At 38.6% G+C, this 22,318-nt stretch overlaps 1 protein-coding gene across 11 annotated transcripts in view; it reads left to right on the forward strand.

Moving 5' to 3' along the window:
* IDE (insulin degrading enzyme) overlaps nt 1-22,318 on the forward strand; it is a 140,961-nt gene that overhangs the window by 107,119 nt on the left and 11,524 nt on the right. For 9 of the 11 annotated variants that reach the window (XM_077878390.1, XM_077878394.1, XM_077878392.1 and 6 more), the window contains 6 exons: nt 7,927-8,009; nt 11,520-11,664; nt 14,190-14,300; nt 15,197-15,317; nt 18,542-18,633; nt 20,027-20,138. In XM_077878390.1, coding sequence (XP_077734516.1) covers nt 7,927-8,009; nt 11,520-11,664; nt 14,190-14,300; nt 15,197-15,317; nt 18,542-18,633; nt 20,027-20,138 — 664 coding nt within the window. Of the gene's footprint in view, nt 1-7,926; nt 8,010-11,519; nt 11,665-12,156; nt 12,302-14,189; nt 14,301-15,196; nt 15,318-18,541; nt 18,634-20,026; nt 20,139-22,318 lie in introns of all 11 variants that reach the window. The other 2 variants (XM_077878389.1, XM_077878388.1) reach the window with 1 other exon arrangement.

A 22,318-nucleotide genomic window follows, 5' to 3' on the forward strand; every position in this document is an offset into this window, starting at 1 on the left:
TTGAGAATTTTTGTATCCATGTTCATCAGGGATATTGGTCTATAATTCTCCTTTTTGGTGGGGTCTTTGTTTGGTTTTGGAATTAAGGTGATGCTGGCCTCATAGAACGAGTTTGGAAGTATTCCATCACTTTCTATCTTTCCGAAAACAGCTTTAGTAGAGTAGGTATGGTTTCTTCTTTAAACGTTCGATCGAATTCCCCTGGGAAGCCATCTGGCCCTGGACTTTTGTGTCTTGGGAGGTTTTTAATGACTGCTTCAATTTCCTCCCTGGTTATTAGCCTGTTCAGATTTTCTATTTCTTCCTGTTCCAGTTTTGGTAGTATGTGGTTTTCCAGAAATGCGTCCATTTCTCCTAGGTTGCCTAATTTATTGGCGTATAGCTGCTCATAATATGTTTTTAAAATTGTTTGTATTTCCTTGGTGTTGGTGGTGATCTCTCCTTTCTCATTCATGATTTTATTAATTTGAGTCTTTTCTCTCTTCTTTTTAATAAGTCTGGCTAATGGTTTATCTATCTTATTAATTCTTTCAAAGAACCAACTCCTGGTTTTGTTAATCTGTTCCACAGCTCTTCTGGTCTCTATTTCATTGAGTTCTGCTCGAATCTTTATTAACTCTCTTCTTCTGCTGGGTGTACGATCTATTTGATGTTCTTTCTCCAGCTCCTTTAGGTGCAAGGTTAGCTTTTGTATTTGAGTTCTTTCCAGTTTTTGGATGGATGCTTGTATTGCAATGTATTTCCCCCTCAGGACTGCTTTTGCTGTATCCCAAAGATTTTGAATGGTGTATCTTCATTCTCATTAGTTTCCATGAATCTTTTTAATTCTTCTCTAATTTCCTGGTTGACCCTTTCAACTTTTAGCAGGATGGTTCTTAACCTCCATGTGCTTGAAATCCTTCCAAACTTCTTCTTGTGATTTAGTTCTAATTTTAAAGCATTGTGGTCTGAAAATATGCAGGGGACGATCCCAATCTTTTGGTATCGGTTAAGAACTGATTTGTGACCCAGTATGTGGTCTATTCTGGAGAAAGTTCCATGTGCATTTGAGAAGAATGTGTATTCAGTTGCGTTTGGATGTAAAGTTCTGTAAATATCTGTGAAATCCATCTGGTCCAGTGTATCATTTAAAGCTCTTGTTTCTTTGGAGATGTTGTGCTTAGAAGACCTGTCGAGTGTAGAAAGTGCTAGATTGAAGTCACCAAGTATAAGTGTATTATTATCTAAGTATGTCTTAACTTTGGTTATTAATTGATTGATACACTTGGCAGCTCCCACATTCGGGGCATAAATATTGATGATTGTTAAGTCCTCTTGTTGGATAGATCCTTTAAGTATGATATTGTGTCCCTCTTCATCTCTTACTACAGTCTTTGGGATAAACTTTAGTTTATCTGATATAAGGATGGCTACCCCTGCTTTCTTTTGAGGGTCATTTGAATGGTAAATGGTTCTCCAACCTTTTATTTTCAGGCTGTAGGTGTCCTTATGTCTAAAAGGAGTCTCTTGTAGACAGCAAATAGATGGGTCTTGCTTTCTTATCCAGTCTGAAACCCTGCGCCTTTTGTTTCCCTCTGCGCCTTTTGATGGGGTCATTAAGCCCATTCACGTTCAGAGTTACTATTGAAAGATATGAATTTGGTGTCATCATGATACCTATTCAGTCCCTGTTTCTGTGGATTGTTCCCTTGGACCTCCTCTTTCTATTACAGAGTCCCCCTTAATATTTCTTGGAGAACTAGTTTGGAGGTCACATATTCTTTCAGTTTCTGCATATCTTGGAAGCTATTTATCTCTCCTTCCATTTTGAATGAGAGCCTTGCTGGATAAAGTATTGGCTGCATGTTCTTCTCATTTAGGACCCTGAATATATTCTGCCAGCCCTTTCTGGCCTGCCAGGTCTCTGTAGAGAGGTCTGCTGTTAATCTAATAGTTCTCCCCATACAAGTTAGAGATTTCTTGTCTCTTGCTACTTTAAGGATCTTCTCTTTATCTTTGGAATTTGCAAGCTTCACTATTACATGTCAAGGTGTTGAGCGGTTTTTATTGATTTTAGGGGGGAATCTCTCTATTTCCTGGATCTGAATGCCTGTTTCCCTTCCCAGATTAGGAAAGTTTTCAGCTATGATTTGTTCAAATACATATTTTGGACCTCTGTCCCTTTCAGCACCCTCGGGAACCCCAATTAAACGTAGATTTTTCCTTCTGAGGCTGTCATTTATTTCCCTTAACCTATCCTCATGATCTTTTAATTGTTTTTCTCTTTTTTCCTCAGTTTCCCTCTTTGCCATCAATTGCCTTCTATGTCACTCACTCGTTCTACCTCATTAAACCCTCATCGTTAGGACCTCTAGTTTGGATTGCATCTCATTTAATTGATTTTTAATTTCTGCCTGATTAGATCTAAATTCTGCAGTCATGAAGTCTCTTGAGTCCTTTATGCTTTTTTCTAGAGCCTCCAGTAGCTTTACAATTGTGCTTCTGAATTGCCTTTCTGACATTGTAATCCAAATTTTGTAACTCTGTGGGAGAGAGGACTGTTTCTGATTCTTTCTTTTGAGGTGAGGTTTTCCTTCTAGTCATTTTGCTCAGTGCAGAGTGGCCAAAAACAAGTTGACTGGGAAAAGGAGAAAAATAAGAGAAAAAAGAAAAGAAAAAGAAAAAGAAAAAAAGAAAAGAGGGCGGAAGCAAACAGAAAACAAAAAACAAGGGGGAGTATCCTCTGATTCTATATACTGTCAATCCCTCGACTTCCACTAGAACTTTCCAGTGCTGCTTGATCAATAACTTGCTTTTCCCCTGTCTAGCTGGTCTTCTGGGGAAGGGGCCTGCTGTGCTGATTCTCAGGTGTGAGCACTTGGGGGAGCTGCTCAGCCCCCTGCCTGGTGCAGGACTCAGTGGGAATTGTTTATCCTGTTTATCCTGTGAGGCCACTTTGAGGTTCAGTGGGGGTTGTTTGTCCTGTGAGGCCCCAGGATTAACAACAACAGTAGCGGCGGCCAGCTATCCAGCCCTAGAGTCAGCTCCCGCCGTAAGTACCGCAGCTCTCAGTCTGCAGGGGCCTGGATGCTCCCGGGGCAGGAGCGCCGATCTGCACAGCTCGGAGCCACCCCAGCGGCAGGAGGGTCCTGTCACCTCCCGGCCTCCGCCTGTCTTGGAGTGCCGGATCCTGGGCTGTGTCGCCCTGGGCTCGGGGGCCTGCGCGCTGGAATTGCGCTCCCCGGCGCAGCCCCCTCCGAGTGGAGCCGCCGCCCCGAGCCGCTCCCGGGGCCCCCCCGGGCGTGCGCTGCAGCCCTTTAGGGAGCTCGGCCGTGGGGTGTGGCGCGCTCTCCCCCAGGGCACAGGCCCTCTGTTAGTGTCTCTGGGAACCTGCCGGCATCCCCACCCCTCCTGGAATCCTGCCCGAGCTCCCTGGGAGTGCCTTTCCCCTTGGATGTTTTTTATTTTTTATTTTTTTCTGTCTTCCTACCTTGATAGAAGCACGAACTCTTCTCACTGTAGCATTCCCGCTCTTCTCTCTTTAAATCTCAGGCCGAATTCATAGGTTTTCAGGATGATTTGAAAGTTATCTGGATAATTTGGTGGGGACAGGTGACTTGGGGACCCTACTCTTCCGCCATCTTGACCCTCCTCCTTCCATAAACCCCTAGCCATACTTACTGAGAAGAAAAGAGAAAGGACCCAAAGAAGTAAAATCATAAATGAAAGAGGAACAATCACAAAACACCACAGAAATACAAATAATCTTAAGAGAATATTATGAAAAATTATATGTCAACAAACTGGGCAATCTGGAAGAAATGGACAAATTTTTAGAAACATACTAACTACCAAAACTGAAACAGGAAGAAATAGAAAATCTGAACAGATCCATAATCAACATTGAAATTAATCATCGAGTATCCCCAACAAACAAAAGTCCAGGGTAGATGGCTTCCTAGGGGAATCCGACCAGACATTTAAAGAAGAGTTAATACCTATTCTCAAACTGTTTCAGAAAATAGAAATGAAAGGAAAACTTCCTAATATCTTCTATGAAGCTAACATTACCTTGATTCCAAAACCAAAGAACCCACTAAAAAGTGCCATTATTTCTGATGAACATGGATGAAAAAATTCTCAAGATATTATCAAATTGTATCCAACAGTATGTGAAAAGAATCATTCACAGCAATCAAGTGGGATTTATTCCTTGGCTGCAGAGGTGGTTCAGTATTCGCAAATCAATCAGTGTGATACACCATGTCAATAAAAGAAAGGATAAGAACCATATGATCCTATTAATAGATGCAGAAGAAGCATTTGACAAAATACAGCATTCATTCTTGATAAAAACCCTCAACAAAGTAGGTACAGATGAAAAATCTCAATATCATAAAAGCCGTATACAAAAGACCCATAGCTGTCCTCAATGGGGAAAAACTAAGAGCTTTTCCTCTGTGGTCAGGAGGAAGACTATTTAACATAGTACTGGAAATCTGAGTCTTGGCAATTAAGACAATAAAAAAGAAAGAAAAGGCATCCAGATGAGCAAAGAGCAAGTCAGACTTTCACTATTTGCAGATGATATGATACTCTGTAGAAAACCCAAAGACTCTGCCAAAAATTTGCTAGAATTAATACACGAATTTAGCAAAGTCACGGGATATAAAATCAGTGTACAGAAATTTGTTGCATTTCTATACACCAGTAACAGAGCAGCAGAAAAAGAAATCAAGGACTCGATCCCATTTACAATCACACCAAAAATCATAAGATACCTAGGAATAAACTTAAGCAAAGGGGTAAAAGATCTATATTCTGAAAACTATAGAACACTTATGAAAGAAATTGAAGAGTTCACAAAGAAATGGGAAAACATTCTATCTTCATGCAGACATTGTTACCCAAAGAAGTCTACACATTTAATATAATCCCTATCAAAATGCCACCAGCACTTTTCAGAGAGACAGAACAGCAATCCTAAAATCTGTACAGAACCACGAAAGACCCCAAATAGCCAAAGCAGCCTTGAAAAAGAAAAGCAAAGCTAGAGGCATCATTATTCTGGACATCACGCTGTATTACAAAGCTGTAGTCATTAAGACATTGTGATAGCACAAAACAGACACAGAGTTCAATGGAACAGAATAGAAAACCCAGAACGGGACCCTCAACTCTGGTCAGCTAATCTTCAATGAAGCAGGAAAGAGTATCCATTGGAAAAAGGATAGTCTCTTCAACAAATGGTGTTGGGAAAACTGGACAGCCACATGCAGAAGAGTAACACTGGACTGCTTTCTTATACCTTACACAAAAATAAACTAAAAATGGATAAAGACTTAAATGTGAGAACGGAAACCATCTGAATCCTAGAGGAGAACGCAGGCAGAAATCTCTTTGACCTCGGCTGCAGCAACTTCTTGCTAGATGCATCGCCAAAGGCAAGGGAAACAAGCAGAAATGATCTATTGGAACTTCATCAGGATTAAAAGCTTCTGCTCAGCATTCAACAAAACTAAAAGGCAATGGGAAACGATATTTGCAAAGATATATCTGATGAAGGGTTAGTATTCAAAATCTATAAAGAACTTAATCAAACTCAACACCTAGAAAACAAATCCAGTTAAGAAATGGGCAGAAAACACGGATAAACATTTTTGCAAAGAAGGCATTTATAAATGGCCAACAGACACATGAAAAAATGCTCAACATCACTCATCATCAGGGAAATACAAATCAAAACCACAATGAGATGATACCTCACACTTGTTAGAATGGCTAACATTAACAACACAAGAAACAACAGGTGTTGGTAGGGATGTGGAGAAAGGGTAACGCTCTTACGCTGTTGGTGGGAATGCAAACTGGTGCAGCCACTGTGGAAAATCAGATGGAGGTTCCCCAATGAGTTAAAAATAGAACTACCCTCTGATCCAACAATAGTACTACTATTTACCCAAAGGATACAAAAATACAGATTTGAAGGGATACATGCACCTGGATATTTATAGCAACATTACCAACAGTAGCCAAACTATGGAGAAAGCCCAAATGTCCATCCGTTGACTGATGAATGGTAAAGAAGATGTGGCATATACATATACATATATATATACACATACATACATATACACACACAATGAAATATTACTCAGCCATAAAAAAGAATGAAATCTTGTCATTTGCAAAAAGTGGATGGACATAAGTATTATGCTAATAAGTGAAATAGAGAAAGACAAATACCATATGATTTCACTCATATGTGAAATTTAAGAAACAAAACAGATGAACATATGGGGGAAGAGGGAGAAAAAAGAGGGAAACAAACTAAGAGATTCTTTTTTTTTTTATTTAAGATTTTATTTATTTATTTGTGAGAGACACAGAGACATAGAGGGAGAAGCAGGCTCCCTATAGGGAGCCTAATGCAGGACTTGATCCCAGGATCACAGCCTGAGCCAAAGGCGGATGCTCAACCACTGAGCCACCCAGGTGCCCCATACTGTAAAAGATTCTTTAAGAATAGAGAACAAACTGAGGGTTGATGGAGGGAGGGAAGTGGGGGTTAGGGGAGATGGATGATGAGTATTATGAGGGCACTTGTTATGATGAGCATTGGGTGTTATATGTAACTGATGAATCTCTGAATTCTTCTGAAACTAATATTGCACTATATGTTAACTAAGCAGAATTTAAATTCAAAACTTGGAAGAAAAAAATTACATTTTAATGAGTTATAGGTTAGGCGATTCAAAGAGAGCTTGTTTGCCTCTCCTATTATTCATTTGTTTTAAATAGGTCTTCTCAAAGTAAGAACATTTATCTCTTGTCAGAGTTTCAAGAGTTTTATTATTTTTATTTTCTTTTTAAAGATTTTATTTATTTGAGAGAAAGAGAGCATGCATGAGCAGGGAGAGAGAGGGAGAGGGAGATCAGACTCTCTCAGGAGCAGGGAGCCTGATGTGGAACTCAGATCATGACCTGAGCCAAAGGCAGACACTTAACCAACTGAGCCACCCAGGCACCCTCAAGAATTTTAAATACAGTATGAGTGAATTAGAGAGTTTAAATAGTGGCTTATTTGTTCATGTTTGGCCGTGCAATCTATTTTTACATAACAAATTCCTCCAAAATTTAGCAACTATAAACATTTGTTTTATCTCCATGTAATTTCTGAAGGTCAGTAATCTGGAAGTAGCTTAGTTGGGTAATTCTGGCTTAGGGGTTCTTACTAGGTTGTAGTCAAGCTGTTGACTGGGGCTTCAGCCTCTGAAGGCTCAATCAGGGCTGAAGAGTTTTCTCCTAAATTCAGTTGTGTCGTTGTTGGCAGGCCTTAGTTCACTACATGGACCTCTCAGTAGAGTTGTTTGACTTGCAAGCTGGCTTCCTCCAAAGTGAGTGATTCAAGAGAGAAAGTGGGTGATCAGGATGAAAGCCTCAGTATCTTTTGGAACCTAATTTCGTCACTTCTGTCATCGTCTGTTGGTCACATAGACCAATCCTGGTTCATTGTGGGAGAAATGACTATCCAGGATTGTGAATGGCAACAGGGAGGGATTGCTGTAGCCCACCTTGGAGGCTGGCTGCCACACCTTTTAAGGACTCCTCTGTCTGCCTCCCAGTGTTCGGAAAGACAGAGACAGGATAGTTGGTATTGGCTTCTCCAGTCTCTCTCTTCCTCTGCTATGTCCTCATTTCCCTCACTCAGAGAAGACAGAAGGGTGATTTCTCTCTGCTACCAGCATCGGCAGTTTTCTCTCTTCACCTTCCCACCTGGTGGTCCTCTGAATATGCTTCAAAGCCATGAAACCCTCAGCATTGCCTCTGTGTTACTCTTTTTTTTTTTTTTTTTTTTTTCTGTGTTACTCTTGAAGAGTGATTTGACTGAACTTTTTTGCCAAATGTGCCCCATATTTCATTAACCAATTCGTTTCTCTGTCACAGGATACAGCTATGAGCAAACTCTGGTTCAAACAAGATGATAAGTTTTTCTTGCCAAAGGCTTGTCTGAACTTTGAATTTTTCAGGTATGTAAAATGAATCTAGTTACAAAGTTTCTTATAAAAGTCAACGATCACATTCCTAAAAAATTTCTTTGCTTCCGTGAAGATCCATGTGTAGAAATTAAAGAAACTAGAGTTACATTGCCTGAATCAGGGAAGGCTGCTGGTGGTAAGGTATATTGTAAAAGTCAAGGTTGTCAATTCTTCCTTTGCACTGAGCACACCGTTTAACTGACATGATTTATGTTAGCGATTAGGAGGATTTTCCTGGCCTTTAGGACTTTGGAGTCTGGGGAAGCTGTAGACTCGCCCAGAAGTTTCAGTCAGGAAATATTTAAATAATTCAGGCTGTTTTCTGTTGTAGTTTTGGTTTTGTATTCCTGAAACTTGCCCAGAGGAGGAGGTAGTAGTTACTAAATGATTTGAGTCTTTTCCAGCCTTTAAACATCTGAAGCTCTTAGATACTATTTTCTCTGTTCCTGGCGTGGTTGACTTAAAATGATTTAATTAAAAAGAACATGCTTAGTAACATTTATGAATAATACTGTTGGAATGATTTCTCAGTGTAAATCTACAGTTCATCTCTGTCTCCTTTTATTTGTTTATATAATAAAGTATATCATCTAGTTCAAATTTTACTTTGAAAGTTTATACTTTGTCATTTTTATTTAAAAATCAGTGGTGTGTGTAGGAAATAAACCTATCATCCTGTAATAATCTCCACTAATTTTTATTTGATAGTCTTGACACGAAATTAAAACTAAATGCATTTTAAATGTTTTAGAAAAGGGAAAAAGAAACTCTAAATAGGAAATTAGTGTTTCACCCAACATGTATGGCTGAGCTTGTAGGGGTGTAAACACTGTATTTTATAACCCAAGAATCATGGACTTAATCTGGAGCTGTGCTGAGATTGTTTACTTTTCACAGGAAACATGAACTATCTGGTTGTGGCTTATTGTTGGTAGAGAACATTACAAAGCTGGTTTTATTTTTTTTGGTATTCAGAGTGTTATTTGTAACATTCCAAGCAGCTTGTCACCACTTTGCCATATAATTTCTATGATTATGAATTTCTTTATGATATCTTTTGAGAGACCATTTGGTATTTTTTTATTCTCTAAACTGTCCAGTGCAGTTCTTAGAATTAAAAATGTCTGCTTCCCAAAAGTCCCTCTCCATGTTCGGTCTTCCTAGAGCTCACACTGTTAGGTTTCTTGTATATTCTTCTAGAAGTTTTCTGTACGTGTACACCTTTTAGTATTTTCAGAAATAGGATTATATTATGCATACTTACAGTTTTAAAAACTCTGATCCATATCTAAGGATATAGCACCTGGATACAAAATTATATATTTTCATTAACAAATGAACCAGAATTTAAGTATTGCAATTGAATCATGTTCTCTTTTATAGCTCACCAGCATAGCTACTGGGCGTGCAGCATTTTAGGACAATTCTCGGAATTGCACTTTAAGCTTGAACCATATGGCTTTGAGCTCCCAGACTTGTCTTTTTCTGGTTTTTCACTTCCACCTAAGATCAGCACATAGGTTCCTATGGGGCTAAGCCCTTCCTAGATTCTCTTTAATTGATAATTTTGCTTTTGTGAATTGTACTGTGAGTTTCTGAGCTGCTGTTTGCCTAAAGAAGGAAATGTGTTGTCATGTATATAATATAGTACTTTAAAAAAAAATTCAGTAACAGAGCATCCATTTAGATTTTCCAGATGGAGAATGTTTATATAGTTAACAGAATTATCTCTGATTTTAATTCTCAAAATGGGTAAGCCTCTTCTATTTTTTGCTTCATTATCAGCTTTGATAAAATTGTTGGCTTTGCTGTCAGTACATTAGTTATATTCACTGTGCTATAGATAGAGTGAAACTCTAATTTGCTGTCAAACAAGCCAAGCAGGACCTGGGTTTAGGTTCTTTACACTGGCTATTTCCTCAGCCTGCCCTACCCACGTATCCCCAGAACTTACTCTTTTGCTTCTTTCAGGTCTAGACCTAGATGTCACCTTATGAGAGAGATGCTGATTAACTATCTTAAGTAAATTAGCAATCTTCCCATCTTACTACTACCACCCTTCACTCCTATTCCTCTTACCCTGCTTAATTTTTTTCATAGCACTATCCCCACTTGATATATTAAAATTTATTCTTTCCTCCAGCCAGACTGTTAAATTCTAGAGGTCAGTGACTGCCTAATTTGTTACTTATTTCTAGTACCTAGAGAAGAACCTAACACTAGGCTCTTCTGATCCATACATGCTTACGTCTATTACAGTAATAAGCATGTGATACACATTTGTTGAGTGAATGACTTTTAACTTATCATCAAGGTAAGCAGTGTCATATAATCAAATGAGTAGGTCACTTGCACTTGACTTGCATTCTGCAGTGACAGAATTGAATCCTAATTCTGCCACTATCAGTCCAGGTGACATGTGAAAAGCTGTGTTTCTTATTTGGGAAATGATTTAAGTTAGGTAATCTCTGTGTCCTATTTAGCTCTTGCACTCTCTGACTTGTTTCCTCATTTTAGTTGCTCTTCTTAAGTTTTTTTTTTATTTTAGTATTTTTTCCTGGCTCTGTCTGCACTTGTATGGTGGGAATTATCAATTATTTTAGGGACAGTGCTGTAGCTTTCTTGGTTTGGGGGGAAACTCAGAGATGAGCTAACATTTTACATGTCTCCGTTTTTCTTATTTAAGTTCAAAAATCACAGCACACAGACTTCTCAGTCTCATATTCATGAGAGTCTCATATTCATTCACCAAGGGTATGGCTTGTTCTGAGGGAGGAGGACATGCTAATGCCGTATGAGCTCTGTCAGCCATGCCTCCCTTTTTTTTTTTTTTATTGATTTTTTCAGGGGCACCTGGTGGCTCAGCTGGTTGGGTATCTGCCTTCAGCTTAGGTCATGATCTCAGGGTCCTGGGATTGAGCCCCATGTCTGTCAGGCTCTGCGCTCGGTGGAGAATCTGCTTCTCCCTTTCCCCTGCTCATGTTTGCTTTCCTGTCTCTCTCTCAAATGAATAAATAGAATCTTTAAAAATAAATACATTTATTTTTTCATTTTAAGTAATCTCTATATCCAGTGTGGGACTGGAGCTCATGACCCCGAGATCAAGAGTCACATGCTTCACAGACTGAGCCAGCCAGGTGCCCCTCCATGCCTCCTTGTATTAGCTTCAAGGCAGGCATTCCCTCTGGCCTGTTCCCACTCCTTACCTGCCCTGCATTTCCAGCTTGTCAGTCTGGCCACACCATCTGGGGTAAACAATTACTTCTCCCTCCTCACCACCACCAGCACACATGGCATATTTCAGACTTCTTTTTCAGACATCATGTAATTTTTGCCTCCTGAGAACAGATTCAGGAGGCAAAAAATTTAAGCACTAAGAATTCAAACCATATCTTCAGGAAATTATATTAACTGATGTTCAGTTTCTTGATCCATCTCGAAAGGCCATATCACATCGGGAAGTAATAAATCAGCTATTTTACTGTCAACGTTTTCTTCCAGCCCATTTGCTTATGTGGACCCCTTGCACTGTAACATGGCCTATTTGTACCTTGAGCTCCTCAAAGACTCACTCAACGAGTATGCATATGCAGCAGAGCTAGCAGGCTTGAGCTATGACCTCCAAAATACCATCTATGGGATGTATGTAAGTACCCACGTCTTAGAGCCTTCCACTCATCAACATTTTTTATATTGATTTGATGGAAGCGTTTTTGATTGAGGGTATGAGTTTAATTTCTTTTTGAAAAATATTTATGGCTAATTATATTTTCTCATCATTTAATTTTTAAGTCAGCTCTTAATTCTAAGTATTCAATGATTACATTCACATGATGCAAATTTTCCTTGATTTCTGTTGTTTTTTTTTTTAACATCTTTCATCAGATTGTCATATTTTTCTCCTCAAACAAAATTGGACCCCGATTTAGGTTTAGATCTCATCAATTCTATATGTGAAATCGGTCTTTGATGACAGAATGATGTCTTCCTGCCATTGTAAAACATAAGGTTGGCCTGTTCTGTTTCCCTAGAAATTCAGATCATGAGGCTGCATATCCATACTCTTCGGTCATGTTTCTTCATTACCATGCCACTGCTTGAGGTATCAAAGCATTTCTTTTGTTTTTCTTTTTGTTAGTCGCTACATTTATGCTGATCCTCTCCATTGCAACATGACATACCTGTTTATCAGGTTATTGAAGGATGATTTAAAAGAGTATACATATGCAGCACGCCTCTCAGGTTTGAGCTATGGCATTGCATCAGGAATGAATGCAATACTTGTAAGTAAAATGAAAACCAAAGAAAAGGCGCCACACCGTTTAAGCATTATGTTGAGCTTGGGAAAACTATTAACTTCTGCATTTTTAAACAAGAAGGTTGATGGTTTTTTCCTTGCACCTTTTTAATAATTGAAGAACTCAAATTAGTATTAGTTGCACTAATGGATGATCCAGTAGAGCTTAGTGCCACTTGTGAACATGTATGTGTGCTACAGTTATTTGCATGTTCCTCTGCTCGAGATGTTTAATGTATTAATACTGGAAACATGTTGTTCTTTCCATGTGCTTAGGTGTATTAACATTTGTAAGTGAAAAATATCTGTAGTTATTGTTGTGGTGCTTGAATGTTAGTTACTCCTATATAAGCTTCCTTTATTTTTGCTGACCGCACTAGAAAGCTCCTGTGTTCAAATACGTTTGATGTTTTCATTTAATTTATTTTGTAGCATGCACCATTAACTACTTTTAAAACATCCCAATAAATAACTAGATTGTTTCTCCTGAAACTATTTCTGATGTGTTTTCAAACCTTTATCTACTTTCCAAATTAACATTCCTTCTGTGGTGCACACATTCATCTTCACTTTTCTTGAAAAAATATTGTATGTATTAGTAACAACTAAAATGAGAGCATGTGCTGTGTACTCCTCTTTATAAATTCTTATACAAAAGGTTTTAGGGTTTTAAATTTTTATTTTGCAGTACTTTCTTTTTTTTCACAAGTAAAATTTCTGATAGCTTTCATTTAATATATAAGAGGGTACATAACTAACCATTTTCAGAGTTTAGGGAAATTGGAAGCTCAGAGATCACAATAAACTTCACATAGAAAAGTAATCATCTGTTGTTTATTTGTTGCTATTGAGTTGTAGTAACATATTAAAGTAAATAACTTTTATGAGCTTTAAGAATGAGCTTTCTGCTAGTTGTCAGTCTAGTTCCCATGGTATATGATGTGCTCTCCATGGCCGATAATGACCTTCACTCCTGCTGAGGTTCTTGTCTATCATTTTGTCCAAGGTAGAGGCTTTCATAGGTATTCCATTTGCAGTGTGTCCGGTAATGCTGTGGGTGCCACCATGTGGAAATATAATAATAGGCATCCCCTGCTTTCCATGTTATGCTTTTGGAGACTATTCAAGGTAGTTGCTTTTGGAGACTATTCAAATAAGTTGTCCCACAAATCCTGATAGTACAGACAGTGTGTCTTCAGAATACATCTGTTTTGCCATTGGCTTTTGATAAATCAGGAAAACTCATCCAACAAGCAAGTGGTGAGATGTATGAATTCTTTTGGGGCAACATTGAATGACAAAAATGGCAAGATACTACAAAAATACCACAGACACACACAGTTGGCACCACCTGATTTTGCCAAAGGTGATTTTTAAAAAATATTTAAACATAAACAATTTTGAGACATACCTAACAGTTGGCTAGATGATACCACCTGTAATTTTTATCTTCTTACCATGGCTATAAAAACCTTAAACCTGCCATTCTTTAGAAATTATTTTTGAAGATTAAACTTAAAACACATTCTGCAATTAGTTTTGGCTTAATGAGAACTTGAATTTTGATGATGTGTGTTCTGCTGTAGTTTGGCATCAGGTGAGTTTTCCTACTATTGACTTTGTTTAGGAATAGCAAAATTAGGCTTTTGGGTTATTAGTAGATAAAGATGGCTAATGTTCTCTTCCTAAGTTAAACTGTATTTATAAAAAAATATATGAGAAGATAAATTAATTGAATTTCTTACTTCACTTTTATTTTAATATACCTGGCTTTGGAATAGTGTCATTGTTTAAAAAATCAAGTTTATGGTGTTTATTTGGACGTTTTTTCGTGCTATTTTTAGACTTCTAATACCCTGACCTCTTCTTTATAGCTCTCGGTGAAAGGTTACAATGACAAGCAGCCAATTTTGCTAAAGAAGATCATTGAGAAAATGGCTACCTTTGAGATTGATGAAAAAAGATTTGAAATTATCAAAGAGGCAGTAAGTTTTCTCAACTCATTTTTATAATCTTGTTGTTGTTCCTAAGGTGGTAATTTTGCCTTACTATGAATATTCTTAAGAGGAGAGGAGGAAGAGCACTACTAACCCTATGGCAGTCCTCTCACCTGTCTTTGCTAAGTTCTATAATCTACCCAGAAAGTGAGCCTGGGATACTCAGGGACCCCTGGCCCTCAAGAGCTGGGAAGGTTGCAGCACTGACTTTCAGACAGAAGCCCGAGGTAGACCTAGTGGCTGTGAGGGCTGCCTTGGAAGTTTTATCACCCTCCATTTCAGGAGGACACGTGATTCTGCAGACTGCTGTGAGAACATTGCTATGTTAGGGTGGGATGTTTAGGCTTGACATGTCTTCCACTTAAACTCAACTCACAGTTGGCCCAATAATGGAAATACTGGATGGATAGCTATTTTGAAAGCCAAACTGTGACCTACACCAAAAGAAAAATTACCATTTTCAAGTATAGTTTTCAGATGAAGATCAAATATTTTATATATGTACATGGACCTGCTGCTTGCTTATAGGGACTCTTGGAATGACTTTATGGTACAGAATGAAAGGATACCTGGAGGCCCTGAAAACTGGGGGCGACTTTCTGAGGGGTGAAAGATATCCCATAGTGAAGACACTTAGAATACATGTCAGATGCTGGGGAAAAGCAGCAGCCCAGATGAAGAGCACATATGCCCTTTAATTTAAGGATCAGAGAGTATTCAAGTAAGCTCCATTCTAAATTACCTCACTTCAAAAAGGAGAAAGAAGCAAATATTCCTCCATCCCAGTAATGCAGGATTCATGCAAAATAGTTTGATTATAGTTGATCTTTTTAAATGATTTTAAAAGAACTAAAATTAATGAACCCGTGTCTCTCTTTACCTAGTATATGCGATCTCTTAACAATTTCCGAGCTGAGCAGCCTCACCAACACGCCATGTACTACCTCCGTTTGCTGATGACTGAAGTGGCCTGGACTAAAGATGAATTAAAAGAAGCCCTGGATGGTAAGACTCTTTCTCTACGTATAACTTCTTCATTTTTTTCTAAAATCATTTTGATTTATACTGATTATCTAGTGTTTATGCTTTCTAATAACTTATAGTTTTATTGAAGCCAGCTGTGCGTTTTGTTTTTTGTTTTTTAAATAAAAACTGCAGTAGCCTTTGAAGTGGCTTTTGTATTCAAGTAGTGTAGCCACATTTGTTGCTTTCAGCCTGAACCCATAGCAGTTAGTTATTGCTGTTCATAGATTTCTGTAGGTGACTAAAGGGTTTGACCAAAATACTTAACCTTTTTTTTTTTTTTTTTTTTTACTTAACCTTCTTAATATTGAAATTTTCAGAAGGGGATAAAAGGGCTGAGCTTGAAAGTCTTATGCAGAAAGAGTGCTCAGGCATCTTTCAATCTGTTCAAAAACTAGAAAATGTGTACAGCCTAAAGAGTCCTCCTCTGTTGCTTTTTTTCTAAAATCTTAAATCTAGTTTTCAGAGGTTTTGCTTGAAAGTCCTAAATTCCTTGAGGACAGTGATTATGCCTTCCTTTTATCCACTTTAGTTGGTATTTAGTGTAATAGTATGTCCTCAGTATGTGTCTAACGAATGCCTGTTGAATGGAATGAAATTACCACAGGATTGTCTTATTAGAAAGAATGTAGACTGATAGTACCCTTTGTTGTTTTATCTGTTTCACTTCTCAGCATTACTTTATCAACTAATCTTTTCCCCCACCTACTCAGCAGTAGAAGAATACTGTTGAATTTTTAATGACTTTTTATGATAAGTCCTTACTTATACTTACTATGTAAGTATAATGCTTTTGATGTGTCTTTAGTGACAATACTTCAGAGCAAAGTATTGACAATCATTATTTTATTAGTTACCTCAATGAGTAGGCATAGAGATTATAAAATTCATTAATTAGAACTAATGCATTTTTAATCCAGTTAATATACTTTGCAAAATGTTTGAGTCATGTCTAGTTAATAGCGAGTATTTTACCTTTAAAAAAAAAAAAAAAAACCCACAGGGACGCCTGGGTGGCTCAGTGGTTAAGCATCTGCTTTCAGCTTAGGGGTTGGTCCTGGATCGAGTTCTGCATTGGGCTCCCTGTGGGGAGCCCGCTTCTCCCTCTCCCTATGTCTCAGCCCATCTCTCTGTGTATCTCATGAATAAATAAGTAAATTCTTTTTTTTTTTTTTGTATATTCTTAAAAAAATAAAAACCCCACAGATTTAAAAACTATTTTAAAACCTGAACCTGTACTCAGCATAATCAAAAAGCAAAAGTTTTGGGTTTTTCCCCCCTTTGTTAGATTCTGGGTCAGTTAGATGGTATATAAATTTTAAGCAAAATAAGCTCTAAAAAGTATATCATAAGCTAGGCATGTGAAACCTAAAATGTGTTTTTTTATAGAGAACTTTTTTGGTTGACATTCTCTGCTCAAATAAATAATCCTCCTCTTTTAGTGTATGTATATACTCCTACAATAATCCAGTAGTGCCAATGTAGCTTAATGTGGAGACATTTCAGAGTGAGAGGCTGGCTCCCCTGTGACTGTAAGTCAGTCAGCTGTCCAGGTGCCAGGGTGGCAGGAACCTCAGAGTTCAGTTTGACCCAGCAGCATTTACTGACTGCCTGCTGTGCACCAGGCCCTGGACTACAGGTGCTTGAGATAAAAAATGATCAGTTAGAGATGGGGTTTCTTGGATAAAGGAGTTCCAGCCTAGTGGCAAAGCCTGAATGTAAACATCATTTTAGTATAGGCAAAGAGAGTAAGTGTTGTGGTAGAGATCTGTAGGGAGTGCTTATGGCATCTGGAGAATAAGTATGCACTTCGAGATTAGTCAGACCAGGGGACAAATACCGGCTCTACAACTTACTAGCTTGATGCCTTTGGAAAGAAACTTAAATTTTCTTCATTTTAGTTCTTTCACCTTTAAAACGGGGATAGAAGCGCATACTTTGTAGTTTATAAGATAACACGTATAAAACGACAGACCCATAGTAAGCACTGGTTAATTCCCTTCCCATGTCTCTCTTTGAATTTCAGTCACTATTTTTAGCATGCATTGCAGCAGTTACTGGTATAATGTCCTAATGGAGAAGGGCCAACTCTTATTGAAGAATCAAATCATTACATATAAATGGAATGAGGAGATCAGAAAATCACTATTATGATGCCATAATAGAAATTGATACAGGCAATGTGTACCATTGTATGCTAAAATTGATGAGTAAGAGAAAACAGAACATCTGCATAGTCCCAAAGTATAATTCCTCCCCAAATAAATACTTATTAGTTACAATGGGAAAAGTAGGCATTGATGGGCAGGTGGCTTTACCTAATTGCTTGTAGAACATCATGAGTTACCCTGTTACAAGTGAAAGATGAAAACAGTGTACTTACAGTAAAGACATCTGGCAGACACCACTGTAACCAAGTGGTCAGAGTTAAAACACTGGACAAAGGGCATTCTATAAAGTAACCTGAACAGTACTCTTCAAAACTCTTAAGATCGTGAAAGACAAGGAAAGATAGAAACTGTCACAGATTAGAGGCAACCTATAGCACTAAGGACAGAGGACAACTAAAGGCAAGATGGAATCATGGGTTCTATCGCAGAACAGAAAAGGAATACTTGGGATGCCTGGGTGGCTCAGTGGTTGAGTGTCTGCCTTCAGCTCAGGTCATGATCCTGGAGTTCCAGGATCGAGTCCCACATCCGGCTCCCTGCAGGGAGCCTGCTTCTCCCTCTGCTTGTGTGTGTCTCTCTCTCTGTGTCTCTAATGAATAAATAATAAAAATCTGAAGAAAGAAAGAAAGAAAAAGAAAGAAAGAGAAAGAAAAAAGAAAGAAAGAAAGAAGAGAGAGAGAAAGAAAGAAAGAGAGAGAAAAAGAAAGAAAGAAAGAAAGAAAGAAAGAAAGAAAAAGAAGAGAGAGAGAGAGAAAGAAAGAAAGAAAGAAAAGAAAAGAAAAGAAAAGAAAGGCTAGGAAAAACTGAAATAAAGACTGCATTAGTAACTAGTATTGTAGCAGTGTTAATTTCTTAGTTTTGACCATTGTGCTATAGAAAGATACTAACATTTGGGGAAACTGGGTAAAGGGTATATGGTACTCTGTACTGTTTTTTGTGACTATTTTGTAAGTCTTAAATTAGCCCAGACTGGTTTCTTTTGAAACCTCATAGGTAGAGGTTTCTCACTGTATTTTACATTTTACACCTTTACAGATGTTACCCTTCCTCGCCTTAAGGCCTTCATACCTCAGCTCCTGTCACGGCTGCACATCGAAGCCCTTCTCCATGGAAACATAACAAAGCAGGTGGGTGGTTGAGGTTCTAGCAGATTTTTATGGGTCAGTGTAAGAGTTTTTTTTTTTTTTTTAACTCTGGCCTAAGACCATTCACCACCACTGTGTGATGGTAAGCACATGAGTGTTAACCTTCTCTGCTCTATGGGGAAGATAGGACAAGGTATGGCAGAGTTGAATGATGGTGGTTAACTGTGGACCTACTTTAATGGCTGCCTACCTTGTGCAACCACAGGGGGAAATGGAAATAATTATCCCTATTTTGTGTAGGACAGCAGGACTGTGTAGTGGATAAGAACACATGGTGTGGGATCAGCCTGCATTTAAATCCAGACTTTGCCACACACTAGATACTTTTTCTTTTGAAAGTGTGTTAGCCTCTCAGCCCTCCGTTTTTTCATCTATAAATTAGTGTTTAAAGATTAAATTAAATGGTGCAAGGCAGCCTGGGTGGCTCAGTGGTTTAGTGCCACCTTCGGCCCAGAGTATGATCCTGGAGACCCCGGATTGAGTCCCATGTCGGGCTCCCGGCATGGAGCCTGCTTCTCCCTCTGCCTGTGTCTCTGCCTCTCTCTCGCGCGCGCGCTCTCTCTGTCTCTCATGAATGAATAAATAAAATCTTTAAAAAAAAATTAAATGATGCATCCCAAATGTTTAGCACATGGAAAACTTTCTGGAATTCTCATTCTGGAATTCTGGCAGCCTCTCTCATGACCCCACACTTACGCTTACTACTCTGCTATACTGCCTCCAAAACTGTATGCCCAAGGTCAGATGCTGATAAGTGGCAAAGACAGGATTTTTTACTAAGGTCAGATTGATTAATTAAGGATTTTATTTGAGAGAGAGCGTGCATGCGAGTGCAAAGAGAGAGGGAGAGAACATCTCAAACTGAGTGGAGAGCCCACCTTGAGCTTGATCTCACAGTCCTGAGATCATGGCCTGAGCCCAAACCAAGAGTAAGATGCTCAACTGACTGAGCCACCTGGGCCCCCAGTTTTATTTTTCAAAAAGGGTTATGCTCACTCATGTCCTTTGCTTTGCTATAATGCCAAGTGACTGTGGTCAGGGTCATTCACTTGGGACCAACCTTCCATCACCAGTACCTCTCCAGCTTTGGCAGTACCTTTTCCTGAAGCATCGAGATCATTGTTGATGTTGATCTGGGTCTCTGTTTTTCTTCACCTCTATTATATTGATTGTGTTGCCAATTAACAAATTCAATTTTTATCTATTTGGATATGATCAAATATATTTAAGGTTCAAAAATCCATTTTTATGATAAACTAGTTTATTTCACAAGCATGTTGTTTTCATATTGCATGAGCCACCACACAGTATACTATTTTTATTTTCACAAAGATACATTTTTGGTTTTGTAATGTGCTATGCCCTTTTTCCATAGGCTGCCCTAGGAATTATGCAGATGGTTGAAGACACCCTCATTGAACATGCTCATACAAAACCTCTCCTTCCAAGTCAGCTGGTTCGGTATAGAGAAGTTCAGCTCCCTGACAGTAAGTTGGGATGTCTTAACTTTGGTAACAGACTACTTTGACATAATGTTGTGGGTGATTACAGGTGGGTTAAAGTCACTTGGATGATAATGTATAGTTTTATGGTAAAGATGTACTGAGATCCTCTTCTATTTGTAGAAGTATGGTTAAAGATAAGTAATTCTGCCAGAAAATTGTAGGAAGGCTAAAGAGGTGAAATTGGAGGTAGACAGTTATTTGAAGAGAATGACATTGGAATTGACTGGTAGTTGAATGTAGAAAAGTTATGAAGTAAAAAAAAAATTGCAAAGCTAAAGAAATGTTAACTGTGAAGCATGAAATAAAATCTATTTATGAAAAATAGAAACTAGAATTATAATACTGATTTGGAAGCCCATAGGAGTCTTTGGCAGGAATAGTTTTAGGAAACTCACAGGTGCAGATAAGAGCATGTATTCGTTACATGCATATTCACAAGGAATTTAGCATAAGAAAATAGATAATAATTAATATACTGGAGTTTGCAGTGTTGGATTACTTTTGTATTAACAGTGGTTTCTTTTGATAGAACTCATTAAGCATTATTTTCAGTTATTGTTCAAAATTATATGGTAGGTAGTAAATTAGACTGGGGTTGAGAAGCATTGGTTTTTTTTATGTGTTCTTCTGTTTTAGCTAAATATGGTGGTGTTGACTATTTTCCATGCATGTGTGGTCTGTGCTCCTCCCCACATACACACTATTTATCTTCCTGAAATAGTGCTCTCTTTCCTTCTTTCTTCCTTATAGAGGTCTATATCCTATTCTTCCTCCCAGGCTCCATCTTATAAGCCACTCATTCCATCCACTACACTTTTCCTAAAACTCCTGGCTGGAAGTAGTCCTCCTCTTCAGACCTCCCAGCATAGGTTTTCTGAAGCTTTCCTTATTGAAGCTACTGAGCACTTCTTCTCTTGCATTGGGATTGAAGTGCATCTCCATCTCCATTGTTAAGACTATACATTTCTTAGGGTTGGGGGCTGTGTCTGGCTGCCTTGAGAAGCTGTTAAAGCTACCCGAACATAGTGTTACCCTCAGGATATTGTTGAATGCTCAAAGATACCTTGGACAGAGCTCTGCTCTTCTGCACAACCAGTCATCAAAGATCTCGTGATGGTTCATGTCAAACTTTTGCTGGTTTGCTCCTCTCTCACCGCAGCATGGCAGAGAGGAAGAATCAGGATCTACCATTCAGAAACCATAGTACTTGGTCATCAGGCAAAGTGAGGCTACTCCAGAAACAGATTTTTATTTATTTGCTAACAATACACTTTTACTGTCCTGCCTCAGGGACATACCAACTTTCCAGGGCTTCGTTATAATTTTTTAAAAATAAATTTATTTTTTTTTTATTTTTATTTATTTATGATAGTCACAGAGAGAGAGAGAGAGGCAGAGACATAGGCAGAGGGAGAAGCAGGCTCCATGCACCGGGAGCCCCACGTGGGATTCGATCCCGGGTCTCCAGGATCGCGCCCTGGGCCAAAGGCAGGCGCCAAACCGCTGCGCCACCCAGGGATCCCCCAGAGTTAGGAGTCTTTATGTTCTGTCTCCCTTTCTGATATTTCCCACACATTTCTTCTCCCTTCCCTTATATTCCCTTTCACTATTATTTATATTCCCCAAATGAATGAGAACATATAATGTTTGTCCTTCTCCGATTGACTTACTTCACTCAGCATAATACCCTCCAGTTCCATCCACATTGAAGCAAATGGTGGGTATTTGTCGTTTCTAATGGCTGAGTAATATTCCATTGTATACATAAACCACATCTTCTTTATCCATTCATCTTTCGACGGACACCGAGGCTCCTTCCACAGTTTGGCTATTGTGGACATTGCTGCTATAAACATTGGCGTGCAGGTGTCCTGGTGCAGAAACAGATTTTTAAAGTGAAATCAGTCACACCTCTTTTTATCATACTTCCTGCTTTCTCTCTCTTCTAGGGCTTTATCTCTTTTTGCTTTCAGGTGCCCTTGCAAATTGAGCACAGGATAATAGCTCTATTCGCATCATATTCTCAAAATGCTGGGGTTAGGAAATCATTCTGATTTAGCGAGTTGACCAGGTAGAACTGTCTTATGCAGTCCTTCACTTAACTCTCCATAGGACAATATTTACAATTCAAAAGGAGAATTCTCAGGCTTTGTGAAGGAGGA

The sequence above is a fragment of the Canis aureus genome, chromosome 29 (assembly GCF_053574225.1).
Source record: "Canis aureus isolate CA01 chromosome 29, VMU_Caureus_v.1.0, whole genome shotgun sequence".
In the NCBI taxonomy this organism is placed as follows: Eukaryota; Metazoa; Chordata; class Mammalia; order Carnivora; family Canidae; genus Canis; species Canis aureus.